The sequence below is a fragment of the Gallus gallus genome, chromosome 1 (assembly GCF_016699485.2).
Source record: "Gallus gallus isolate bGalGal1 chromosome 1, bGalGal1.mat.broiler.GRCg7b, whole genome shotgun sequence".
NCBI lineage: Eukaryota > Metazoa > Chordata > Aves > Galliformes > Phasianidae > Gallus > Gallus gallus.
In genome coordinates this window covers 165,456,595-165,482,868 of record NC_052532.1, presented here as the reverse complement: position 1 = coordinate 165,482,868, position 26,274 = coordinate 165,456,595, and the positions used below count along the sequence as shown (strand labels likewise).

The following is a 26,274-nucleotide window of genomic DNA, read 5'->3' as shown; positions in this document are numbered from 1 at the left end:
GCACTAATGGGTACATGCTGATAATGTACAAGATATCAATAGGAGGAAATTCTTTCCCACCTGTGCTGTGTGAGAAATGAGACCCCGCATTTAACTTACTGTAAAAGGTCTGTTGGGCTTTCAAGTATATGGAGGGTGTTCCTGTTGCATAAGTCTCATCTGATCTGCTCTTCTCTGTTACTATGAAGAGGAATAAAGACCACCCAGACCCATATTGTCTGCATATCTTAGGATGGATCTATGAGAATTTTTGTGGTTGAGTTACATTAAGAGGAAGTTCTTACAACCCGCCGTAGCAAATAAGCACCTGTTATCCTGCGTAACCATAATTAAGATTAGATAATGCACCATGTGGGAACGCTTTCTTTTCAGGAAATTGGGTGACAGTTAATTTCTGACAGTGAGTAACTTGTCTTTGTATGTTAGTAATGTGACACCTTCATAAGATTTTATGACACCACTTCTCAAAAAACATAAAATATCAGGCAAGTTCCTTAAGATTTGGCTGGGGAAATCCCCAGCCCCGACGATAAAAAGAGCTCCCATTCCCCTGGCTGTCACATCTGCTGGCAGAGATGAAGCACACACAGGTGGCTCTGCTGCTCCTTGTGCAGGGCATATTCGCACAGGCAACCATGGTGACAACGACAGACGTGGTAAGAAGGGATCTCATCATCCAAGCTTTGTGCCTTTGGTTCTTTTCATGTCATTTAGATTGTTGCAAAGTCTTTTCAGGTTGTTGGGAAGTTATTAGACAAATGTTGAGATCTTTGCATGGAGAAAGTTTAAAGTATTTCTCCATCCTCCCCTCGACTAATGTACAGGGACTGGGTAATAAATGTGAAAATGAGGCATGGGTTTAAAATCAGAGTCAAATTCTGCCTTTGGTTAGATGAGTGCAACTCCCAGTGAGGATCTCAGTGGATATTAAATGCTCTGTGTAGCTTCTAATTAATTAGCAAGGGCTTATAACAGGAAAGGATACACATCTTTGATGTGGAAGGAGTTGGGAGGCGGGGGCTTTCCCAGCTGCTCGATTGCTGTCATAATCACTGTCCAGGCACATGAAAGCCATGGTGGGTGTTTTGCATGGAGTGTTCTCCCTCTTCCCCCTAAAACTATATCTGGTTGTGCATGAGAGAAGTTCAAATCAAAGGCATCAGTCAGGAAAAATAGTAACAGGGAGGAGGGGAGAAAACTTTGAAAATATGTAAGAAATAGCATCAGTGAGAGATTTGTTTTGATTTTCCATGGTCTCATTTTCGTTTTTAATTTAAAACTAGGCTTAAATTGTCATTAGAAAAAGTTTTCAAAATAGCTTTTAAGTATTCCCAAATGAAAGAAAACATTTTGTCTTAGCTTGACCCAAGAGGCTGCCTTTTAGTATTTCTAGAGTTAACATTAGGAAGACTCCCACTTTGTCTCTCAGTGACTATGGTATGTCTGGTTTAGTCACCAACCTGGAATACCTAGTTACATTTTTTGATGTTTGGGAGTGCTGTGGATGCAGGCAGTGGATGCAGCATGTCCTGGAATGTGCATTTACCTGGGTAATGAACTGAGAGCTGCAAAAGTCAAGGAGATTTAAATGTATGCTGATAAACTGAGGAGAGGAAACTTAAATAGGAGATATTTCTCCTCATTCTGCTTAGCTTAAAGCTGGTTCTGCATTTGTGTAATTTAATTGCTACTACCTACGTTCACACCATGCCTGAACACACATATGGTTGTTCAAATGGATAGCTTTGACAAACTGTCCCACAAAAGTTTGTCCATGCTGTCCCCTTTGCTACCCACTTGGAGTTCGCTATCATCCCCTGTCTCAGGAATGGGGGCTGGGATTTGGGAAATGCAGCAAGACTGAGCAATAGGTGTCCTCCTGTGGGGAAGCCCATTTGGTGCTTCGTCTGTCACACCATTTGACACTGAGGGTGTGTTGCTGCAGTTCCCAGCTTGTCACAAGTTTTGGTGAGGCTCTCCTGTGGGCAGCAGTATGCTGCATCACCATGGCACACTGTCCTTAGACTACACTCCATGTAGTCGTGGCAGACCTCCAGGGATGCACAATGCCAGGGTGACAGCTGCTCTCTTTTCTGTGACAGGGAGGCACATATGTTCACATCTGAACATTAAAGGGGATGTATGTTGTTTTATTACATAAAAGACTCCCAGGTGGATCAGCTTCCCAGCTGAGAAGCATGGCAGCTCACCTCATGCTCACTCCCCATGGCACTATGCTGTCCCCTCTGCAGTGAGCAGAGTGTCCCAGCTGTCACAGCTTGCAGCCTGATGGCTTAGATTGAAGGGGTAGCAAGTCCTGCTCCGAGAGACTGGCGTGCAAGCTGGGTGGCCAGGAGCAGATGTCACTGCTGGAAGAACAGCAGTCTGCGAATTTAGGGCAGGGGGACACATTGCTGTCGTTTTTGACTGCCACACAGATCTGCCAGATCTGTCTGTCAGAGACCCAGCTCACACCTCTTGATCAGGCTGATCGTCCCCTGCCTTCCTCTGGCCACACATAGCCTATCTCTGGGACGAGGTGTCTGCAAAGTGACACTGTGCTTGGGGAAATGCTAGTTGTCAAGAGCATCCAATTAATTTTATAGTTTCTGGGGATGGCTCCCACAGTAAAAATCAAAGTGCTTTGTAGCTGTAGGATGGAGGCTAGCTGGTGGAAAAGGGAAGGTGCCAAATGCAGGAATTTGCACTGAAAGAGGCTTTCTTTTCCATTTTAGACTCCTCCTGCCAGCACACTTCAATATCTGACCCAGCTTAATGAGAAGACTACCAGCCAGCACACCTCCCCAAAGGTATGACCATTGCTAACTGTTCAATAAAGTCCAGAAAAGAGTATAACTAAGAAGTTGCCATGCATTTTTTAATTGCAACATAGTCACTTGGAGGCATAACCCTGATGCAGGTAAGTCAGTCTACCCAGATGTTGTAGTAAGAAGTCAGATGAGGTTTAACAGAAGCAAGTGTAGAGTCATGTACCTGGGAAGGAATAACTGCATGTGTCAGTAGAAGTTGGGGGATGACCTGCTGAAGAGGAACTCTGTGGAGAAGGAACTGGGGGTCTTGGCGGATGACAGGCTGGCCATGAGCCAGCAGTGTGCCCTGGTGGCCAAGAAGGCCAATGGCAATCTGGAGTGCATTAAAAGGAGCGTGGTCAGCAGGTCATGGGAGGTGATCCTTCCCCTCTGCTCTGCCTGGTCAGGCCTCATCTTGAGTGCTGTTTCCAGTTCTGGGCTCCCCATGCAAAAAAGACAAGGATCTCCTGGAAAGAGATTAAGAGCAGGGAGCCACAAAAATTATAAGAGCCCTGGTGCATCTTCCCTGTGAGGAAAGTCTGAGAGAACTGGGTCTATTCAGCCTTGAGAAAAGAAGACTCAGACTCAGAGGTGATCTTATTAATGTTTATAAATATCTTAAGTGTGGGAGACAAAGGGACATGGCCAACCTCTTTTCAGTGGTCTGTGGGGACAGGACAAGGGGAAATGGCCATAAACTGGAGCATAGGAGTATGCAAAACAAATTCTTCCTGGTGAAGGTGATGGAGCCCTGGAACAGGCTGCCCAGAGAGGCTGTGAATTTTCCTTCACTGGAGATATTCAAGACCCTCTGGACGCCTACCTATGCAACCTGATGTAGGGAGCCTGCTTTGGCAAGGGGATTGGACTCGATGATCTCTGGAGGTTCCTTCCAACCCCTACAATGCTGTGATTCTGTGATCTAGGATCCATGAAGAGACGAATTCCCAAAATTGTCAGTGTTGTTGCCATGTCATTCTCTGCTTTGCTCGCATACAGTGATTTGATACAGCCCTTATGACTACTGAATTGCATCCCAGACATGAAACAGTTTGGGCCACAGGGATCTGATGACAGATTTTCAAACGGTTTAGTGGTGATGACCTCCCTGGAGGAAGGGGAAGGCTTCTGTTCAATTCTGTCTTCCTCATGCAAATGAGAGTAGGGCCTTGAAATAATATTCTGTCACCTCTAAAAAGTGCCCTCTAGAGGCTGATGAGAGTGAGAAAATCTTGATTCTCCCTATTCTACTTAGTTCAATTTTTACTCAACTATTTACTGGCAGAGGGACTCAAATCTGATTTTTGAGAATTCTGGTACAGTGCTCAAGTCCAAGGTCTGTGGATTTCAGAATTTGGTCTCTTTGCCTCCCTCTGTCATTGACTGCTCAGTAACACGTTTGCTTTGGAGATGATTCTACAGGCTACAGTTGCTCTGAGTGGTCCTGAAACCTAAGCATCAAGAACAGTGTTTACCGAAAGCACAGCTCCAGCTCGAGTCAAAGACAGTAGGCAGCTTGACAGCAGGTTTTCATCACCCAGGCTAGCCCAGTGTGGGATGTATGGAGGAACCTCTTGTAAGAGAGTGTTAAATCTCCACCTCCAGCTGAGAGCTTAAAAAATTAAATGGAATTAGGAGTGGGACCCCAAACCCATCCATCTCCTTGTACAGCTGAGATGGCTCCTGTCCTTGCCATATGGTTTCTGTGGATCACATTCTGTCTTAGGAAGAGCGAGAAGCTAATTTAGAATTGTGAATGCCACTGGGATGAAATGTAGCTGGAAATTAAGCATTGAAATGGCTAGGCTGTTTTGAGGATGTAACTCTAATTTACAGTTTAGGCAACTGAATATATTTTCTGGTGTTCAGCAGATCAGGTACCTGTTGGCTCTTGGTATCTTTCTTAAATTGAAGGGATGTAGGAAAAGAACATTTCTCATAGCTTCAAATATGTATATGTAACAGCTTAATTTTACAGTGATATGTTGCTGTCGAGTCCTTGCTGTAGGCTAGGACAGTTTGCTCTCATTTAAAGATTCAGTGTAAATTATTAAACTTTAAAAAACATACAACTCCATCAAAAGTAACAGCCTGTCCTGTGCATTTTTCGATAGGATAAGGAAAGACATTTTTGCCATGTGGTCATCATTTCACTGATGTTATACCTTGATTGAAGCACTTGCTGACCCAACAGGATGTTAACTAAGAAATGCTTCTTTTTCTCATCAGTATTATGATCCTAAAGTTATCAACGTCAGTGGAAGAGAAGAAGCTGTTTTCCCTACCCAGGCTGTCTTCTCCTTTGGGGAGACTGTCTCTTGGCACACATATAAATAGCACTGAGTGCAGTGAAGCTCTGCCTTCAACTCTAGGCTCTCTTTCAACACAAATATTAAAATAGAATGATTGTTTTTCATAGGGAATTTGAATGCCCAAGTTGGAGGTTTTTCTGCAGGATCCTTTTGGGTGATCATTTGAGTAAACTTATGAAGAGTTTATTTGACATATGGAATAAGCATTGTACCACTAGAAAACAAAAATGATAATAATAATAATAAAAAAGGATGGCTCTGTATAGTTAGGACCATAGTTTAGTGAAATGTAAAACATATATTTCACACATTTCTATATATAGAAACATGTACATATGTATAGTACATACTATGCTATTCTATATATAGTATACTCTCCCCTAGAATATGCGTGTATATGTATTAAATATGTACACATATATGTTATATCTATGTTATATACGGAAGGGATGGAATACAAGACCTTCCACCCAACAGTTAGTATGCCAATGCTCATGACAGTCCTACAGATACTCAGTAAGCCATATTCATATCTTCCTTTGTTCTTTTTCCCCTACCTGTTTATTTTCCTGTTACTGCTGAGCAATGTACCATCCTTATCATGCCCATGTAGAGGAATCAGAGATGCAAAATCTCCCAAGTGACCCATTCTTAAGACCTAAGGACATAGGGACCTATTTTTCATACTAGTTTACATTCTGTTAGACGTACTCAGAATTAGTCTGCAGTATGTTTTCAGCGTGATATTCAGAAGTACTTTCGTAACCTATCTGGCAGGGAAATCAATAGAAATGACATGCTGGGACACTCTTGCATCCTATGAGATACTTCTTTGCTTCTTTTCATGTTAAATGTCTTCAGTAGTCTGGCCTGGAGTGAAGTTTTAAGGACCATGGTGCTTGAATAACACAGATAAAATGTCTTTTCATGATTTCTTTCAAAATGAGGCATATGCTGCTTGTTAGGGCTGCAGAAAGAGGTTGCCAGAAGTGTGAACTCGGATAATTCCTTCTTGGGCTTTGCTGCTGGCCATCACTGCATGTTCTGGCCTGGTTGGGTTGTGAGGAAGTTAACTGAAACCACTGTGAAAAAGTGAGAGTACTGCTGGAATTTCATCTTTTTGGTTAATAGTTTTGTTGTTTGCTTCTTTTTATTTTTAAGAGGGAGAGAGGATAAGAATATGATGAATAACACTGGGATTTCTGCAAGGCAAGAGGAGAGATTATAGAAAGAAGTGTATTTGAAGAGCAAGTTTCTAGCTTTAAAATATGCAGCTGCACTGAAGTATGTGCCAGAATATTTTAAAGTATCAATAAATAAATTTATTAATAAATTCATCATAGGTTTATGAACTGGCAAACATTTTGTGTACAAACAAAACCCAAATATTTCACTGCCCCAAACATGCTCTGAATTCAACCTGGTGTTTATAGGAAATTATGTGATTTGGCTGTAAATTATGGCATGACTATCAATTGCCAGCCCTGACCTTTCCGTACACCATATCCATTGCTCCAGTGGTAATGCTCTGAGCGTGCAGATGGCCAGGACAAGGCAATACATATTAATGGCATGGGTCATAGTCTTGCAAGCTATCCATGGCTGAGGATGAGTGGGCTGTGATGTGTAGGTGTGATGTTCAACACTGTAGGAAAAGAGATATCTCTGCATTAGGTTGAGCCTGAATATTTAATTCTTCACCTTTCAGTAGCAGATGATTAAATTCATGCCTGTTTGTTGGGGCTGGCTGAGAAATTTCAAACAAAGCATGTTTCTTTTTAAAACTTTCCCAGTCACTATTTTCTATTTTGCTGCTTTCATCTCTATGGATGGAAATAACTAGATGATCTGATTAATTCAATTTGGATTAACAGAGCAGTAAATGTAGGACTTAAGTTACTAAGTTATTATTTTCTTGATGTTGTGTGGTTTCTTACCTCCTGGCAAGATTTTCATTATCTTAGGATAACTGTCCACAATGTACATAGAATCGTGGAATCATAGAATGGCTTGTATTGGAAGGGATCTCAAAGATTTTCCACTCCCAATCCTCTCCTATGGGCAGAGCTTCCACCCAGCAGGTCAGGATGCCCAGGGCCCCATCCAACCCGGCCTTGTGTGCCTCCAGGGAGGGGGCATCCACAGCTTCTGTGGCAGCCTGTTGCAGGCTGGGGACTTAAGGACTGTTCTATGCTTCTGATGCTTCTATTTTTCCAAAGATTAAATCTTTACAACAACATTTAATTTTTTATTATTATTATTTTATTTATTTTTTTTAACCAGACAATACTCCTTCTCTGAAGGGGTGGTCAGGCACTGGGATGGGCTGCCCAGGGAGGTGGTGGAGTCACCGACCCTGAGGTGTTCAAGGAATGTTTGGACGTTGCGTTGAGGGACATGGTTTAATGAGAACTACTGGTGATGGGTGGATGGTTAGACTGGGTGATCCTGTGGGTCTTTTCCAGCCTTGGTCATTCTGTGATTCTATGATTCTATGATAATAGAAATTCCTTGGAATAAAAAGTTGAAAAATATCTAACAGCAAATTTCTTGATCCTATAGTTGTCAGATTATTGTCAGGCATTAGCTATTGGTTCTAGAGAAGAATATTAACGTTTTTTTCATTACTGCCTTGTTTTTGCAGTTCTTTGCCAACGTGACTGGCTCTCTGGATGACCACGGAAGTTGTCAGTGTTCTGTGTACTTGCCGGATACCACCTTTCCTGTGCAGAAGGCCGAGCAATTGCAAGTGATAGCCACAACGCTCTTGCAGAAATTTGAAGCAGAACTTTCTCAAGTAAGATGTTCTTTTCTCACAAATATAACAATTGTACCTTTGCTGAAAAATGGTTTTCTGTGAAAGAGTACAGCAGTCAGCACTTTTCGGTGACCTGTCTTTCAAACAGCAGGAAAGAGGGCTCTGTGAGGGCAGGGAGAAGGGTGATTAAATCTCAAATCTCTGATACTGCAGCATGTCATACATTTGAATATCCTTAGCTTCTGTTCTAGGCCCTTGCAGCTAGAGGCGCGTGGCATTTCAGGAAGGAGTGTTGTATTTTTCCTCTTTTGACTCTTCTTTTATTGGTCTGTGATTGCTATGCAGAGCTGGAGGAAGCCAAGCCTCCTGCTCTTTCGTGTGTTATCATTTGTATCAAGCCAGATTGCAAGAGAGAAACAAATGGAAAGAGGAGTAAGGTCAACATATCTCAGAGCGAGGAAGTAGGTGAATATTTTGTCCCCTTACTCTTTTTGTTTTCATGGATTAAAAATCAATCCAACAAACAAAGTTCTATGTCAACATCTGAGGCTGTGGCAGGGAGAGTGCTGAATTATGTATTATTTTTCAAGACAAACACTTCTTCTGCTACTTTGGCTGCTTGTTGTACAAATTCAGATCAATTTCTGAGGAACTCAGACAGACTTACACGTGCTGCAGTGCAATGGGGCAAGCTGCCTGTGAGGGCAGAAATCTGCCTTTGACTTTTGATGGTAGGTAAATATTCAGGATTCAGATGAGGTGTCCAGCAGAAAGTGTTTTCTTCAGGAACTGGGCATCTTAAGGAATGAAGTGTCCTTGAATTAATCAGCAGAAAAGGCACAGCATTAAATTATAAATTCTAACCATAAATATTCATAAACCTCCTCTGGTATAATCAGGAACAGATAAGAAATTAAGCATAAAACATCACAACAACAGGCAGAGGATCCTACGGAAAGATCAGTTGAAATCACTAGATTTGAAAGAACTGAAGCTGATGAAGCACATTCAGCTGTCAGTGGGGATGTGGAGGGCAAGCTGACAGAAGCTCCACTGTTTCCAAATGCAGGAGCTACTTGTCCTCCTGCAGGAAGGAGGTGTTGCTCAGTTAATGATCCATGACAGTCACAGAGATTTCAGAACTTCATACTGTTCCCATCGTGGTCACTGCCAGCATTTGAGACTAATTGCACTGGGAAAAGAGCAAGGCCATGATTCCCAAACAGAAACTTGGTGTGATTCTTCAAGGTGTTTGCATCCCTCTTTTCCCAATTGCTTGCCATGTTGAAACTGGCCTCTTACTGGTACTCTCCTCAGAGCACTGCATGTTCCATTTAGGATGAGTGGCATATCTGCCAGCCTCACAGATCCGCAGTGCATCTCAAGTGCTGCTTGATCTTTCTATGTGGACAACCTCAGATGTCCATTGACTTTACAGGGAGTTCAGGCATCTTGCTCGTAGGAAGACACAGGTTACTATAGATACCTGAAATTAGATGTCTGAGTTTGTATCTGAAACTCACCTTTGAAGTGAGGGCAAGATGAATCCTTGCTGTGAACTTTAATGTCCAGGCTGCTAGCTGGTATAAACTGGTATAACTGTATTGTCTTTAGGTGCCCAGCAGTGTACTGCAGTGTAGATGCTGACCTTGGCTTTAAATTCTAGCTGCAGACAGTGACAATTCTTGACCTCACTCAGGCTTCACTGAATTTCACCCTGTCGAGACCAATCAGCCAAGCAGTGTTACAATGCATCTGGTTAGATGAAGTGTGACATACAATGCAGTGTGATACAGGCAAAGAGACACTTCGGGTCAGAAATAAAAACGAACATTTTATTTTGTCGTAACTGTATGTGTGCAAATTATCTCAGTTATGATGTTGTTTTTCTGCAGAAAGGAGAAATCTCTCAAGCACTGCCCTGTAGATACCTGAACTTAAGCAATCTAAGATCTTGTGATGCACGAGTCTCTGTACACACAGATACTTCACCATCTTTCTTGTGAAGTCCCATATACTACCTTCATTGTAATAATACTCACAGAAAGAAGAAAATAATGGAACAGTGAAATGAAAGCCTCGTTCTCACTGTTAATCGTTATTAGAAAATATCCTGAACAAAATTCTAGGGAATCATTCTGCCATCTGCAATTCTGTTGGCAATTCAGATCCCAGTCTGTCTTTGTAGCTCAACCTAGTCTCACCACAGTGGTGGGGATTTCTACTAAGTGCTTGCTTTTTGGACACTGAGAACCCATGCTTTATTCAGTCTTCTACAACACCGTTTGAAGCTCATGGGAGCTTTTCCTGGGTAAGAGCTTCAGGATTGGGCCCTCTTAAGGATGCTTTCCATGTGCTACAAGTCCCAGATAAACAGCCTGATTGAATCATTAACCTTTTGCCTGATTGTACGCTAATTCAAAAAAGCAAGGGGGTCCTTTTATAGAATCAGCAGGCAGGGAAGCTTGCAGATAAAGAGATGCTCTCATGCGCCAAATGAGTGCAAACTGTAGGCTGAAAATACCAGACTAATTTTTCCTCTGTCACATCAACCTTTGCCAGCATAATTATGATTACAGAAGAAAATTAACCTTTCAAATCAAAGCGGGAATTGGCTGCTCCTCTCAATAAGAAAGGGGAGAGGACACCTCAGTAACAGGGATGGATCAGCACTTTATCCCAAGGAGACAGAGTACCTTTTAGAACTTAACTCACAATGGTCACGACATCCTCACTTTAACAAAGACAGGAGAAAAAAGCACTCCTACCCTCCACCAGGAAGAACTGTTTTCAAAACAGATCAACCTGGAGTGGAATTCTTCTTAGTGTCAGCTTGCAGACTGCTTGCCAGCTGTGCTCCTTATGGGTTTGTGGAGGTCACAGCTGCCCGAAGCCCCAGGCCAAGTGGCTTTATAGGACTGCTGGTTTGTCACTTCTTTCTTATCTACCCATGTTTACTTTTCTTTTCTTCTTTTGCATCTTCATCTTGCACTTCAGTTCCCCCTTCTGTAGTCTCCAAATGTATGCTGGAGAAGTGTCTGTTTGCATGCTGCAAAACCTGTTTTGATAAATACCAATTGCAGGTAAACGACACAGTATATGAGCACTGAAGATTTTTCCTGCCCTTTTCATTCCATGAGGGTGGAAGAACAAATGAAACTAGTTCTTTTTTTTTTATTTTTTTTCCCCTACATATACATCGCATGGCTCCATTCTCTTCCTATAAAGGACTGTTTCAAGCTCCATGCACTCATTGTGCCCTACTTAAGGCTTTTACGACAAATGTGACAGCAACCAGTACCAGTTGTTGGTCTGTGTCCCTAAACATGGGTCATGCACAGAATTTCTGTGCCAGTCCATCAAGAGACAACAGCCAGTTGCTAGCACACAGATATTGTAGGAGAGCAGGAATTACAAGCTGCTTCAATCTGTCTGCCAAGCAACAGAGCAACACCATGTTCCTTTTTTTTTTTTTTTCTACTGATATTTCTCAGCTACAGAAACCCCTGAGCTAGATCTGGTCAGGTTGGAATGTCCACTCTGCACCACAGTGCTCAGTTTTCGTTCTGGTTTTGTCTGCAGAAAAAGTATAGATCTGTTAAAACATCACTGCTGAGAAAACTGCATCTGCCTAACGATTAGCCGGGGGTCCTATGAGTTTAAATCCATTGAGATACTGGTGGGGCTGTACAGAGCACTGCAGAGTACTGGAGCTAGTTCAGACTCGGCGTACATGGACAGCTCTCAGCTATGCAGGATAGTGTTGGTGTCCTTGAAAGACCTGGATGGCTGTCTGGTGAAGACAGTCCGATGTGGAAGGAGAACTTCCAGTCTATGTCCTGCAGCACTCTGCAATCAGGGCTGAAATAATGACGTATGCCTTGGTTCAGCCCTCTGTGCTGTGTTCAGAAATTCAAGAGCCTGGAGAAAGCTCCAAGTGCACAGATTTCTCACTAGTGAGTAGCTGTTATTAATTCCAAGAATCTATTTCAGCTGTTTGCAGACTTGGTCTGCACAGGACAATCATAAAAATAATAATAAGAATAGTAATAATGTTGGTAATATTAATAGTAACAAAGTATTAAATGAGCTTATAACCCTTTGGACTATTAGATGGACTATTAGAGTAATAATAGACTAATTATTAAACTAAAAATAGACTAGTTACAATAATAGACTAATAGTCCCAAAAGACCAAAAGGACCTAGATAGAATTCCAAATACCTCTATGATAGCTGTAGTTTCACATATCAGTGCAATTTTGTTCAGACACGGACCAGCTGGATGTTCCTCAGAATGTAATCATATCTCTTTCTTTTTTGTTGTGAAAAATCTAGATGTACAGTTTAGACACTAATCTTTAAAGATATTTTCTCAGAACTATTTTGGAGGATATGTTCCAACTCCAAACTGATTTCAGTGACTTGTAAAAGTACACGGTCCATATAAAACTGGGTTTTCCAAGAACGTTGCCCAGATCTTCTCTCCTAACAGGTAATGGTGACAACTCAAATAAGGCATCCCAGCTGCCTTTTTTTTTCAGCCAGATATGAGGAGCTAGGTCTTTATATGCTGTCATTTTTGGTCCTTAATTGTAACAAATAGCTAGGTTATTCTTTACCCAGGCTTAGCCTGGGAGATCTAGAGCATCCAGTGTCATGAGTCAGTGTGTTTCTGCAGCAGCTCGTGGTGGTATACCTGTTTATTTCAGATTTATAGCACAGTTATGCTGATACTGAAAATTATACTTTTAAGAAGGGATCCTTGACATTTTTGGATCTCCTTCTTAAACCAATTATTGGGATATCTGCTGATCTTAAAAGATTCTTTCTGTCCTTCATGAGCTCCAATACATATTCTTCAGACCACAAGAGACTCAGCAAAAAATACATGGACTTATTTGATGTGTGTTTGCTGGCCTTCCAGCCTCAGAGGCTGAGGGAAACAGCAAATCCGTGATCTTCACATCCTGACAGGATTTTGAAGGCTATTCCAGAAGCAGTGGGGAAAAACATTAAGATAATGCAAGAATGATTGACAGGATGGGGACTAAAAGCATTTCAATTGAAGAAGTAATAGTTAAAGAAATTGAGAAGGGGCTTATACTACAGATACCAGTTGAGGTATAAATACAGAGTTATTGGTGCAATGAACTAATAATATTTACTCCTACTTAACTTTTGTGATATGATTATATTGACTTAAAGGTAAAAAAAAAAAAAGATTTCTATGAAGCATATGGGAGAGAAATCTCCCAAAGTGATGTAAAGGAACTTAAATTTTCAAATGAACGTTCCAAGTCTATATAATATTCTTACAGTATTAATTCTGCATCAGAATGCATGTGCTGTGACCTTTACCTCAGCAGATTCATATGTGAAAACATATTCATCTGGACAACCATTTAATAGTTCAAGGGCTGAAGAAGCTGCTGCATAAATTAATTTAGCTAAAGCCAAGCCTGTAATAAAATTTCCACTTTCATTTAAATGCAATTTGATTTGATTTGATTTTTAACACTATGTTTAAACACTCCATACTCCCCAAAGATGAAACAAAAACCAGTTCTAGAAACTTTTGGCACAATTCAAATGTAACACAGGTTAAAATCCAATTTGGACTTTGAATTAATAAGAAGTAAATTTAAAAAAAGTGGAAATCCTTTATTGCATTTCTCAGCCTCCTTGGGTTGCTTTCGTGAGATAATGCACTTCAGCTTTCCTAATAAAAAAATTGCCAATGTGGGTTGTTGGCATACTGAGGATAAAATTAGCTCACAGAGACAATATTGGCAAAGAATAAAAAAAAATATGGAAGATTCTGAGAAGAATTCTGCCTTCAGTTATCCCCAGGCATTCCTGAGGGGACTATGTGGAACTGCCAACAATAAATGAGGGTTAAGTTCTACATTTTTTATGTATGTGATGATAATTTTGTTTATGCAGTTTATGTGAAGAGTAAGTATATTGAGTATATGTATGTTGTATATGGGGTACTCAGAAATATGATAAATATGTCAAGCAGGCTTGTTTTATTTGCTATATTTGCTAACCTGGACCTGAATATGTATTTTTTCCCCCTTTCTTTAAGGTTAAAGAGTATTCAAAAAGGATTGAACTGTATCAACAGCAAATTCTTAATATAACCATCAGAGTGGAGCATATGGAACAGAGCAGCATATCTTACACAGAACTGGACTTCCAGTTATTGAAAGTGGAAATCAGTGACCTAGAAAGACTGGTCACTCAGCTGAAATCCAGTGTTGTTGGAAGCAATGTCGTCATCGATCAAATATATTTGGAGGTACTGCTAGAATCTCAATTAGCCAAAAGGGCGTCAATATACAGAATGTCTATTCTCTCTTTAGTGTTTAGGTTGGAGAAATGTAGCCTATCTCTACTGCAGCCAGTAGTATTACTTCAGTATTTCATCAGAACAAATTAAAGAAATGCTTGACCTTACATTTATTAATGTCTTTTTCCTTAATGTAGGGTACAGAAAAGCAAAAGCCCCATCCAAACAAATGGGGTCCTCTTTATTTTTGCCAACTCTCTGCCTGGAAGAGATTTTTTTTGCACAGCATTAAGCACATGAACTTATTAAGTTATTATAATAAATATGAATTTATTGACACCCATGCTTGAAAACCTCTGCGCTTTAACTTAGATAATTAAAAAATTAGCTTCTGGTTGCTGGGGCAGTGACCCAATCAATATGAAATCAAGAAATGGGAAAGACTATCACCTTCCCAGTGGACTATAAATCACATTTTCAAAGTTGTAATTAATCACTCACCTAGAGAGAATAATTGCTTTGTATGAAAATGAAATATCGTTAGTTTCTCCACTGTCCTCTAGATCATCAAGTAGGTGATTGAGAACATTACTTATCTTTGCAAATAAAATTTCAAGATACTTTTCAAGACAAGAGTGAGTACTTTCTCACATACAATAGGGTGCACTTGTCTAGGACCTACTGGATATTTTTATGCTACATATAAAACAACACTATTTTGCATGATGGTATAGAGCTGAGTGTCAAAGCAGATAAAGCAGATCACATTGCACTGTTGGAAATGTAAAGCCAGCAGAATAGAGTGTATTCCTTAAGAATTGTTTTGCAGCATCTTCTGTGATGCGATGAAACCTGCCTACAAATATCTATAAAATAAAGTTGACAGGAATATAAAATGTTCTTCTTTTTTTTCCCCCTTAGATCACAAATCTAACTATATTGGTAAATGAACTAGAATCAATGGACAAAAACAATATCCTTGCAATACGTCGACAAATTGTATCCCTTCAGAATCAATTGAGAGAGTGCGAAGAGAGCAAAAACAAAACTACAGCACCCCCTTATTTCCCACCAGGTAAGCATTTGTCTTGTTTATCAGGTGAAGGGCAATATAATACATGGGTATTAGAAACAATTGTAATGATACTACCTGGTCTTGACAAATTGAGCAGACAGCTACTAATCTTTCATCAACAGGTTCAAAATGAAAAAGATAGCAGGAAACAAACTCTTGCAGACAAATTAGTTGGTTTCAGCTGGAAAAAAGCTGTAAACTTCCTCTCACCCGGAGTGTGAAAAGCGAGTTTCTTCCCATATCTTCCCCCTTTTTTTTTTTTTTTTTTTTTTTTAATGTGGGAAACTGCTTTTTTTCAGACCAGCTTTGATTTTTAATGGTTCCTGTGAAAGTGACCTATGTCATGGCAATTTTGCTTTAAATCTGCTTGAGAAATTATGAGCAACAACTGATGTGCTAAAGCTGTTGGTATGCAAACTCAGAAAGGTAGCTTTGCATGAATACTTTTGCTTCACAGGCAAAAGGCTCTTCTAAATCAAGAGGTCAAGAACCTTGAGAGGGGAATTCTGGCTTCAGGGAAATAAGTGGGAGTTTTCTTATTGATTTCAGTGGAAGTAGGACTTTACTCTTCTTAACAATAGGAAATGTTTTGCTCTGGATCTTATATCTGTGGTTCCAAAAGCACAGTTTGTAATAGAATCGTAGAATCATTATGGTTAGAAAAGACCACTAAGATCACCTAGTTCAACCATTAACCCATCACCGCCATGCCCACTAACCATGATGATGACTCCACCACCTCACTGGGCAGCCAATGCATTATCACTCTTTCCGAGAAGAAGTTTTTCGTAATATCTAACTTGAACCTCTCCTGGTGCTACTTGAGGTCATTCTCTCTCATCTTAGAAAGCATCAGCTGTCACAGGGCATGTGGTAATTAGCTTACAACTGGAGTAGTTTTTGTCTTGGCCTATGCTCAGTTTGAAAAATCACACTGCAAGTGAACTGCAGTCTGAAGAACTCTGAGTCAATGATATGCTGGAGCAATGGGAAGCACGAGCTGAGGTGTCAAGCTTTCCACTTGCTAACAGATGGTAGGATTTACTAGACTGTATTGATCCCCTGAGTATTTTATATGCAAGGGGTTCCTTTTGACAGAGTATTGTAAAAGAGTAAGCACTCTATTGTACACAATAGCTGGGGGAAGAATCCTGCTTTTTCACATAAGCTGGCTAGCAATCAGCAAGATTACATGCAAAGGAACTCATAAAAAAATGAGGTGTGCACTGATTTGCACCCACCAGCATTTACCTCTCATCACATTTGGGTTAGCAAGTTCAGGTGTCTTGTTGAAAAGGCGAGAGTGTGGGACTAGTAGAAATATAAGCTTTCCATAGGTTAGCAGCATCCCTGCTGCGATCTCCTCAGGGCCTTATGATGGTGCAGGCAGCTGCTGTGCTTCCCTAGCAGGATGCATGAGTATCACCTTGTCTGGGGATCAGGCAGGAGAAAAAGCTGAAATAAAAATCTTCACAACAAAATTTCAAGGCCCCTCTGCTGCTCAGCAAAGGCTTAAAATGCTACAATGGAAAGAAAAAAAGCAAGCAATGTTTTAAAAGTATTTGAAGGACGTCTCATTGATTTATTGTGAGTGACGGTGTGTGGAAAGAAACAGCTTCTTTATCTTCAAGCCTACAGCAAACCTTTGTTTCGGTGGGAAAGTAGAGAGCTCTGGAACAAGAATGCTGTGTCCTTCCATGACTGATAGAGGCAGGAGCTGCTTTTATGCCTGGGTGGCTGACGTGAGCGTCTGTGGAGCTTTCACAGAGTGGAAGAGGGAGGTCTGCACTTCACAGTACAGCTCTGTGCATAGATAGGCAGGTCATGTGCAGAACAGGTCAATAGCTCTGGGGTGGAATAAATGTACAGAGTGACTGCACTTAGGGACATGGCTTAGTGGGCATGGTGGTGATAGACTGATGGTTAGACTAGATGATCTTGGAGGTCCTTAGTGATTCTAAAGTTCTATGACTATAGTAGAATTAATTAGTATTGCTTCTCGGGGCATGGTGATCAGATGGATAGAGTTTATCTGGGACCGAATTGGCACTGCTTTAGCATTTTCTTATTCTTGACGGGTGTGCCAGCCGTCTCAGGTACCTTTGCATGCTACTGCACTGTGTGGGAGCCACAGAGAACAAAATTATCTAGATGGTCCAAACCCCAGGTGGTATGAATCATAGAATCATTAAGGCTGGAAAAGACCACTAAGGTCATCTAGTCCAACCATCAGCCCATCACCACCATGTCCACTAACTGTGTTCCTTGGTGCCACACCTCTACATTTCTTGAAGACCACCAGGGAGTGATGGTGACTCCACCACCTTTCTAGGCAGCCTGTTCCAATGCCTCACCATTTCTTCTGAGAAGAAACTTTTCCTAATATCCAAACTGAGCCTCCCTTGGTGCAATTTAAGGTCATTACCTCTTGTTCTATCACAAGAACTTCAATAGGTGTGGTGACTTGTTGTGAATTATCACCACTGGCATCATCTAGGAATGTCCTTTGGTGTCATTTGTGAGTTCTTCTCATGCCTCCAGCAGCAGGAATTTCAGAATGCTTGGAAGATGTGTGTGGGTGTATTGTCATGGTCACCTCTGGGTTGAGGGCAGTCTCTGAGCAGATCTCTGGAGGCACTCAAGGCCCAGTTAGATGGAGCCCTGTGGCAGCCTGATCTGGTGGGTTGCAACCCTGCTCACAGCAAGGTGGTTGGAGATCAGTGATCTCTGGCGTCCCTTCAAACCTAAGCCATTCTGTGATTCTATGATTCCAAGGCTGTCAAAATGGACTAGCAGACAGATTGTGGAGGGCTGGCAAATTTTCTAACCACTGGAGTTGCCAGCTGTACAGATAACCTGAGTGTTGTGTAGAATCAGGCTGCTGCTAATCCATGCAGGACTGGAATAACGTGACACTGTGTGCCTAATGGAGAGCAAATATTCTCTGGGTAGAGACTTTGTAGAGCAATTATATGTACTGCAGACTGTATCTGGAAACAAGTTGTGGTAGAACATTATTGCTTGGGGAGATGGAGTAAGTATGTGAGAGAGCTGCATTTTCTGGATGGTCACTTTGAAGGCTTTGCATGGATGCTCACACCTAGTGCTTTAAAGCTCTCCAGCACTCATTTGAGCATTTGAACAAAATTTCCATACGTTTTCTCTGCAAGCCTGAATGCCTTGAATTCCTGCCAAACCACTTGGCCTTGCCCTGCTTTTAGTTCATATTATATTTATAATGTTTGTATTAAACTGACTCTTTGTCCTGTTTTCAGACTGCATTTTCTTTCCTCCTTCTTCCTTTCTCCTGAATATTTTGGGTAGGCAATATGAACCAGAGAGAGCTTGGATAATCCCCAAGCTGTCTAAGACTATGAGTCTAAAGGCAAGTTTAATTAAAGCTTCTTGCTTCTCAGTGCTGTACTACACAGCCCCTCTGACTCTGTCCCCTAAGGCTTTTGCTGCCTTGTTTCCAGAGTGAGCAGCCTCTCCTTCTCAAATAATGTATCTGAGGGAAATCTCTGGTCTTCATTTGCCCTATCTTCCAACTGGAGATGTGAGTATCTGAAATTGGATCAGTAAATACATAGTTACTCATCCTCATCATCATCACTAACTTTCTTATCTGCAGCAGGGCCCAACTTCTCTCTCTTCTCTAGTCCAGTGGGAAGAAATATTTATCCATTTGTTTTTCCTTTGTGCTGATTTCATCTGGCTGTGTCAGGACAAATATAGAAAGGAAAGGACCCCATGATGGTTCTTTGAGGATTCTACAGCAGATTTTTTGTCACATCTCACTGAAATGATCTGAGGGAGGCAACAGAGAGAAGTGAGTCAAAAAAAAAAAAAAAAAAAAAAAATTGCCCAGCTTTTGTATATTCAGAAATTAAGAATTTCAAGTTATTGGTGAATAGTTCTCAGCAGGGGGAAGACTCGATGCAGCCTAATCCTGAAACTCAGGCATTCATATTGGAGTTTTAGAACAAATTAACTTTTACGTTAAATTTTACATCCTGCATAACCTCAATCCATCCCCTTTTAGATGTTGTAATCTTATGCCTACTCTGATTGCAGCTCCCTTAGTCTGAGTTCATTCCCAGTGGTACTGGTGAAGGTTGAGGTGCCTGTGGGTTTTCATGTTACTGAGAAATAAATAGCAAAGTTAAGTTTTCCTCCATTCAGTTCTGCCTCCTGTGTCTCAAGCCATAGTAACATCTGGTAACAGCTCACACATCTGGATGCAGTGGGTCATCTGCTGGGAGCGGAGAATGCACATTTGGTGCATGGGAGCACATATGAGAGTGGAGCACCAGCCTGCTTATGGTCGTTGTGCCCCTCATAGGAGTTCCTATAAATGTGGGTCCACATGCATGGTCCCTTCACTTCTGCAATTACATGCAGCTACTTGCTTGGAGAAACGAGACCCAAAGGCATGTTTTGTGCATGCTCAGTTCTGCAGCCCATCAGCCAGAGAAGTCAGGTTCTTTTCAGTTGTGACTTCTGAATGACAGCTCCTTTTCTGATGAATCAGAAGGATTAGTAAGCAGTTGAGCTGAGATATTGGTTCTTTATGCAGGGAGCAGAAGATACCTGTGTGTATGTACCTGTGTTAGCCCATCTCTCCTCTATTTGCTATACAGGCATGAAACAAGGGAAGGTGAAAATACCAGGACTTAATTTATCAATAGCCTAAAACAGTCTAAAAAGGAGTTAAAGACATGAAAGTTTGCATAATGAGTATGAATTTATTTCAAGTGCCTTCTAATATTTACAAAATTACATGACACTTCGTTCTCTTTGTGCATTTTTTCCCCACAAGATCCAGACAGGAAGGCAGGGTTAGACTGAATAAACAACAGTGAGTTCTTCTGAACCCGTGCAGAAGACAAATCACCCCCTGACTACCACTGAGTTTTCTGGTTAAAAAAAAAAAAAATAAAATAAAATTCTGGGAGAGTTTTCAAGGAAATCAAAATCAAGCACATTCTGTATAGAAACCTCAGACAATTTTTGATGTCATTAAAACAGAACATGCTTCTAACTTTATTTTAATAATTCATTGTTTCATAAATAAAAACCAAACAAGTGTTCAGCAGAGAGATCTCTTTAAGGGAAGAAATAATAATTTATTATTTCTTTTGTAAAAAAAGGTCTCTCTGCTGAACACACGTTTGTTTTTTATTTATGAAACAATGTATGAATTATTAAAATAAATCTGGAATTGTGTTCTGCTTAATGACATGAAAAATTATTTGAGGTCGCATATAGATGAGCTTAGAAGTGCTTCACTACCTGCAAGCTTTGGTACTCTGTTTTTCTAAACAAATCAAGAGATCTGGAGCATTTAATAACCATTTAATTCTGTGATACGTTTATTGTGATTTAATCACAGTAATATATTCGATATGTCACCAGCTTAAAGAAGCCCTCATGCCGGAGGTAACAATATATAATAGACATATAAGAAAAACACAGTTTAAATTGATTCATGGAGTTGGCAGGCTGCAAGCCATTTTGCACTCTCTGCTTTAGCTTTCTCCTGTTGTGTGAGCTGAGGTATAAGCACCTCCAAACATGAGCGTTTGTGCCAAGTGCTGAGGCAGTGTCACTAGCTGTGCTATGTGCCATTTCCAGAGATGCAGCCTGGCTGGCCACACAGCAGTGCCTTCCTGGTGTTCTATATTTGGAAAAGAGCTTTCTGCTCCAGGGGCTTTTCCTTTGTGAAGGACTTAAGTGCATGTTTAAGTACTCATCTTCTCAGAGCCAGGAATGTTGATTTGCCGTAATTTTTGGTGGCATGGAATCATAGAATGGCTTGGGTTGGAAGGGACCTCAAGGATCATGAAGCACCAATGTCTCTGCTGCAGGCAGGGCCACCAACCTTCATATCTAATAGTAGACCAGGCTGCCCAGGGCCCCATCCAACCTGGCCTTGAACACGAGGGGACGTGCCCCAGGGATGGGGCATCCACAACCTCTCTGGGCAGCCTGTTCCAGCACCTCACCACTCTCTTGGTAAAGAGCTTCCCCTTAACATCCAACCTAAATCTTCCCTCTTTCAACTTAAAACCATTTTCCCTTGTCCTGCTCTTATCTACCCTTGTAAAGAGTTGACTCCCCTCCTGTTTATAGGCTCCCTTTAGGTACTGAAAGGCTGCAATGAGGTCACCCCACAGCCTTCTTTTCTCCAAGCTGAACAAGCCCAGCTCCCTCAGTCTGTAAGGTGAAAACCTCAAGTGACTGGAAGGAGGGAAGGAGTGTTCAACCAAGACCATCACATGTTTCATCTGAGAGAATCTCAAGACTTAAAATGGCCTGTGTTATGACACGAGTTTGTTCACAACATGTGTCACCCTCTCTGCTATAAGCTGGGCACTCACATGCAGACTTACTCCAGGGTTCAGTGCTGACCCTAATGGAGATGCCAATGTTGCGTGGGACATTATTTCTGCACAGTGATTTATATTTAATATAATGATGTTTCCCACCTTCCTCACAGACTGAGAGAATGCTGAACATGAATCACATGTCCACCCAAGTCATGAGCACAAGTGAGCACATGACTGTGAGGGGTGAAGGTGTTATGTAGCAGAAAGAGGTAAATACTACACTTTGAGAAAGGAGGAGACATGGAGAGCTTCACTGCCCAAATAGACTTTCCACACTAACACAACTGTTACGCACTTTCCTGGACAATCAGACTACAAGTTTCCTTGTTCCAGAGGAAGGGCACATTCTCCTACCTCTCAAAAAGATCTTTTAGCATTTGCAGTGGTTCACTTTTCACAAAATATCTTGTTTCCAAGTATTTTTTGTAGGAATGTATCTTAGGTTGGACTCTCTCCACATTTCTATTTGTGGAGTAAGACTAGGATGTCTTTGAATGCAAGATACCATGTAGGCTTTTCCTGGCAGTTTTCAATTTCTTTTCATAATTATACTCCACCCTTTAGTAGGAATGGTCAGCTTTGATGGTTAAAGATAAGTTTTTGCTCTGTTATTTCTCTGTCTTTTATTTTTTTTGCCCTGAGACATAGGTTATATGCTAGATGTTCCCTCATAAGACTGAGTTTATAACCAGCAGCTCTTTACATTCAGGTGGTAAGCCATCATGACATGGTACCCAGAGAATTTCTTAAAAAACAAAATATAAGTTTGGCTTGAATTATTGATACCACAGTTGGTGGTACATGAAGGTCCTATACTGTGAGGCATTCTTAACACCAAACAGTTGTGCCATTAATTGTTGGTTAATTGAAACACGAGGCTTGAGCCTATTCTAGTGGTAGATATTCCATCTTTAAGGAGAAAGGCTGAGCACCTCACTGAATTGGGAAACCTCATAGAAGCATAGAAGCATAGATTTACTGATGTTGGAAAAGTCCTCCAAGATCATTCAGTCCAACTGTTCACCTACCACCAATATTTCCCTGCTAAACCATGTCCCTTGGTACAGCATCTAAACATTTCTTGAATGTCTCTGAGCACCATTGAACCTGTGAACTGTTCCAGTCAGTTGACATTTCTACTTCCACTCCCATAGGTGGAATACCTTCACAAAGAAAAGTGTGGGACCCTTTTGTGGCAGTTGTATAGAATGCTAATACTTACACTTGAAAAAAGTCTGCTGGCTTTGGACTTGGCAGCTTTGGACTTAGCAAAGGTGCATAAACATTTCTGAATGGAGAATTTTTTCCACCAGTGGCTGATGATGCTGAGAGTTTATCAGGAAAACAGAATGTCACTGATATTCATTAAGAATAACATATTTATTGTTGATACATTTTGTTCCAAATACTGTTCACCATCATTGAATGTTCCAATTTGTGGTTTGCTCCTAGTAAACATGGAACAAATTCTATTCATTCCAAAAGCACATATGTTCTTTAGGTACAAAAAAAGTAGAATATTTTGGGTGGCAAAATGAAAAAAAAATATATTGCCACGTCCCTGGAGATGGCTTCATAGTTGAATGGAAAATAAAACTGTTCTGGTACATAGAATCATAGAATCATATCTTGAAGTTAGACTCTTTTTAGAGTTGCTTCATATGAAAACTAGGAGTGATGTCTATCTATATTTCCTTGGCTGTAATTGATACTGTCTGCAGATTTATTTGAGGGCCTGAGGTGGAAGGCACCACGTGACTGTGATGGACTGTTTCATAACTGTGATTCTGACAGTAGAATGCTAATCTGAAATGGTGCCTTGGAATTACTACTGCTGCTTCTCCTTCCTACTCCTCCTCAACAAAATAGACAGAAATCGGATGCTTCTCTTTCCCATCTCTCACAGTCTCCATTCTACTCAGGTAGAAAATAGCCTAAAATGCTTCTGAAATTGTATTTACCAGGGGATTTCCAAGTGCACCACACATCAAATCTGTCCCCTGCCTGGAATGGTGCGGTAAGCACTTAGTTTCTGCAAATTAATCCTGGTTGAGGATGAATGTCCCCTGTCTTTTTTTTTTTTTCTTTCTTTCTTTCTTTTTTATTTTTTTCCCCTCACAATATTCACTGTAATTATATGTACTCAATTTTTTTTTTAATCAACTTTTTAAGTCAGCTTGAAACACTCCTGGGTCCAAAAGGAGCTCTTTTACACATGAAATTATGTATTTTTGTCTGTGCTTTGCCACAGAGCTAATCCCTAGTAAACACACTGTAGAAATTATGCTATGCAAAGCCTCTCCCTTAATGATGACATTTGGAAAACCTGTTTTTTCTCTTCCATTGCAGGTAGCTGCACTCATCGTGGACTGCTGAATGTTAGCCAGCCCTATGTTGTAAAGCTGAACTGGAAAGGATTTTCCTACAAATATGGTTCCTGGGGTAGAGATTATTCTCCCTCCAACCCTGAGAAAGAAATTTATTGGGTTGCACCACTGAACACAGCTGGGAGATATTTTGACTATTTTAGAATTTATGGTTCCTTTGATGATTTGCTGCTCTTTAAACCAAAGTATGAAAGAACACTAAGCTATGGGGAAGGAAGCGGTGCTGCTCTTTACAATAATTTTTTCTACTATCATGTTTATGCTTCATCAGATATAGCCAAGTATGATATAGATAGAAACAATGTGGTTTTGCGTAAGGCCCTTCCCTCTGCTGCTGTTAGTAACCGTTTCTCATATGCAGGTGTATCATGGCAAGACATAGATTTTGCTGTGGATGAAAGTGGGTTGTGGGTAATTTATTCAACAGAAAATAGCATGGGCAACATTGTGATTAGCAAACTCAATGAGACCACACTTGATGTGCTAAATACTTGGCAGACAAGACAGTACAAGCCATCTGTTTCCAATGCTTTCATGTTATGTGGCGTTCTGTATGCCACAAGGACACTGAGCACTAGGAAAGAGGAAATCTTCTACATGTATGACACAAGTACTGGAGAAGAAGGTCGTGTTAGTGTCGTCATGGATAAAAAGTTAGACACAATCCAGAGTCTTGCTTATAACCCCACAGATCAGAGACTATATGTTTACAATGATGGTTACCTTCTAAGGTACGATGTGACCTTTCAGCTTTAGTATCTCAGCAACACAAGCATTCCATGAAACTGGCAGTAGCAGAAATAAGAGATCTGATATGCCTTTAGACAATGCTATCAACACTACGGGGTTTGTTTAGTCTGAGGTACTGTGTCTCTGCGTGTTACATATATTGCTTTGATTACTCTCATTTAAAGAACTGACCACCCTGATCAGTTGTATTAATGACATTGTGCTTGGCAGTACTGGGTTCTTCAGGTTTTGTTTGGTGTTTATTGGTGCTTGATGCTTTACAATTGTCCTGCCCCTGAGGGCAGATTTATAGTGTAGATGTAGATTCTATTTTGCTCATGGAAATTGATGGGCATAGGCTATTTGCTGCCTGAGAAGCTAATTAACCAGTGATGGGCACTTACGTAACACAGACATGGCACTCAGAAACCAAGAATGAATTTCCACCGAACTTTGTCAGGGTGTATTGAGGCCTCAGCAAATTAATAGAAGCTTTAAAACAGTGTAGGAAGCAGGACTTGATCTGAAGACAGCCACCCATCTCTTGGGTGGATGCAGAAGAAGCTGGGCTCAAGGCTTCAGGATAGGGAGTGGAAATGCACTTTGCTGTTCAGTCATCCTGTGGGTAAGGAAGAGTAGGCAATGGGACTGAGACAGCACAGAGCTCACTGTCCTTTCCAGAGCTGATGCAGTGGGGCAGCTGCCATGCCTGTGGCTGCCTCCCTGGACTTCAGCTCCCCCACCTCCCCCCCCCCCAAGCTGCCAGAGTACCAAGCAGGCTTCCTGGAGTGACTGTGGGGCCAAAATTGCAGCACTGCTTTTGCTGTCCTCTCTTTCCTGTTTGTTGCCCTTAGCACCTCCTTGTGCAGAGGCCTGGCCTTAGGGATGGTCTTACTGCAGTCTAGCCATGTTTTGTGGCCACTGTGGCTCCACTTTCCTGGCACTGCAAGAAACACACTTTTCCACAGTTTTCCCTTCCTTTATGCCCTTGTAAGCTGTTTCAAATCCTTCTGTTGACTTTATTGGCCACAGCCCAATTATATATATATCATGCATTGCCATGGAATGACAGGAGTGTTATTTAATGTGCCTCTATTCAGCAGTTTTGCCATTCTGCAATTGGATTTCTGAGAGCCTTGTTACTGTAGGGTCCAATTCATTCCCTGTGTAATTCTGTCTTACAGTAAGGCAAGTGGTCTTGTGGAAAACAGAAGTCTGGTCAAACTAGTTGGATATGTGTTTGTTTTTTAAATGGCTGGTGTGTAATGGCTTTTGAATGTGTGTACTGTATCAATGTCTTACCTTCATCATGTCAGAAAACAAGATGAAATACTGAAATTCAGAAGTCTATGATGAAGAAAGCAGTTCATGTCATTCATTTACTTCAGCTACCTTTGCAAACGTTTGTGTCTTCTGATAATCAAAAGCAATACATATAAATAACTAGTTTTGTTTTAATTAAAAAATATTTTGAAGAATCTCAGCTGTGCTGTAGTCGTGTGAAACTCCTTGTGACAAGT

At 41.0% G+C, this 26,274-nt stretch overlaps 1 protein-coding gene across 1 annotated transcript; it reads left to right on the top strand.

The window, feature by feature from the left end:
• Positions 1-558: 558 nt before the first annotated feature.
• OLFM4 (olfactomedin 4) lies at positions 559-26,232 on the top strand. Its single transcript, NM_001040463.2, has 6 exons — positions 559-656; positions 2,736-2,810; positions 7,767-7,919; positions 13,971-14,183; positions 15,096-15,249; positions 23,988-26,232. Exons 1-6 carry the CDS (start codon positions 576-578, stop codon positions 24,779-24,781), a joined length of 1,470 nt encoding a protein of 489 aa, NP_001035553.1. The 5' UTR covers positions 559-575; the 3' UTR covers positions 24,782-26,232.
• The last annotated feature ends 42 nt before the right edge of the window (positions 26,233-26,274 follow it).

Bases quoted from the DNA above. Each gene is read 5' to 3' on its own strand.
- OLFM4 (NM_001040463.2), top strand. From the start codon at position 576: ATGAAGCACACACAGGTGGCTCTGCTGCTCCTTGTGCAGGGCATATTC. The intron at 7,920-13,970 runs GTAAGATGTTCT...CCTTTCTTTAAG, and splicing joins TTGAAGCAGAACTTTCTCAA to GTTAAAGAGTATTCAAAAAG. The intron at 15,250-23,987 runs GTAAGCATTTGT...CTTCCATTGCAG, and splicing joins ACCCCCTTATTTCCCACCAG to GTAGCTGCACTCATCGTGGA.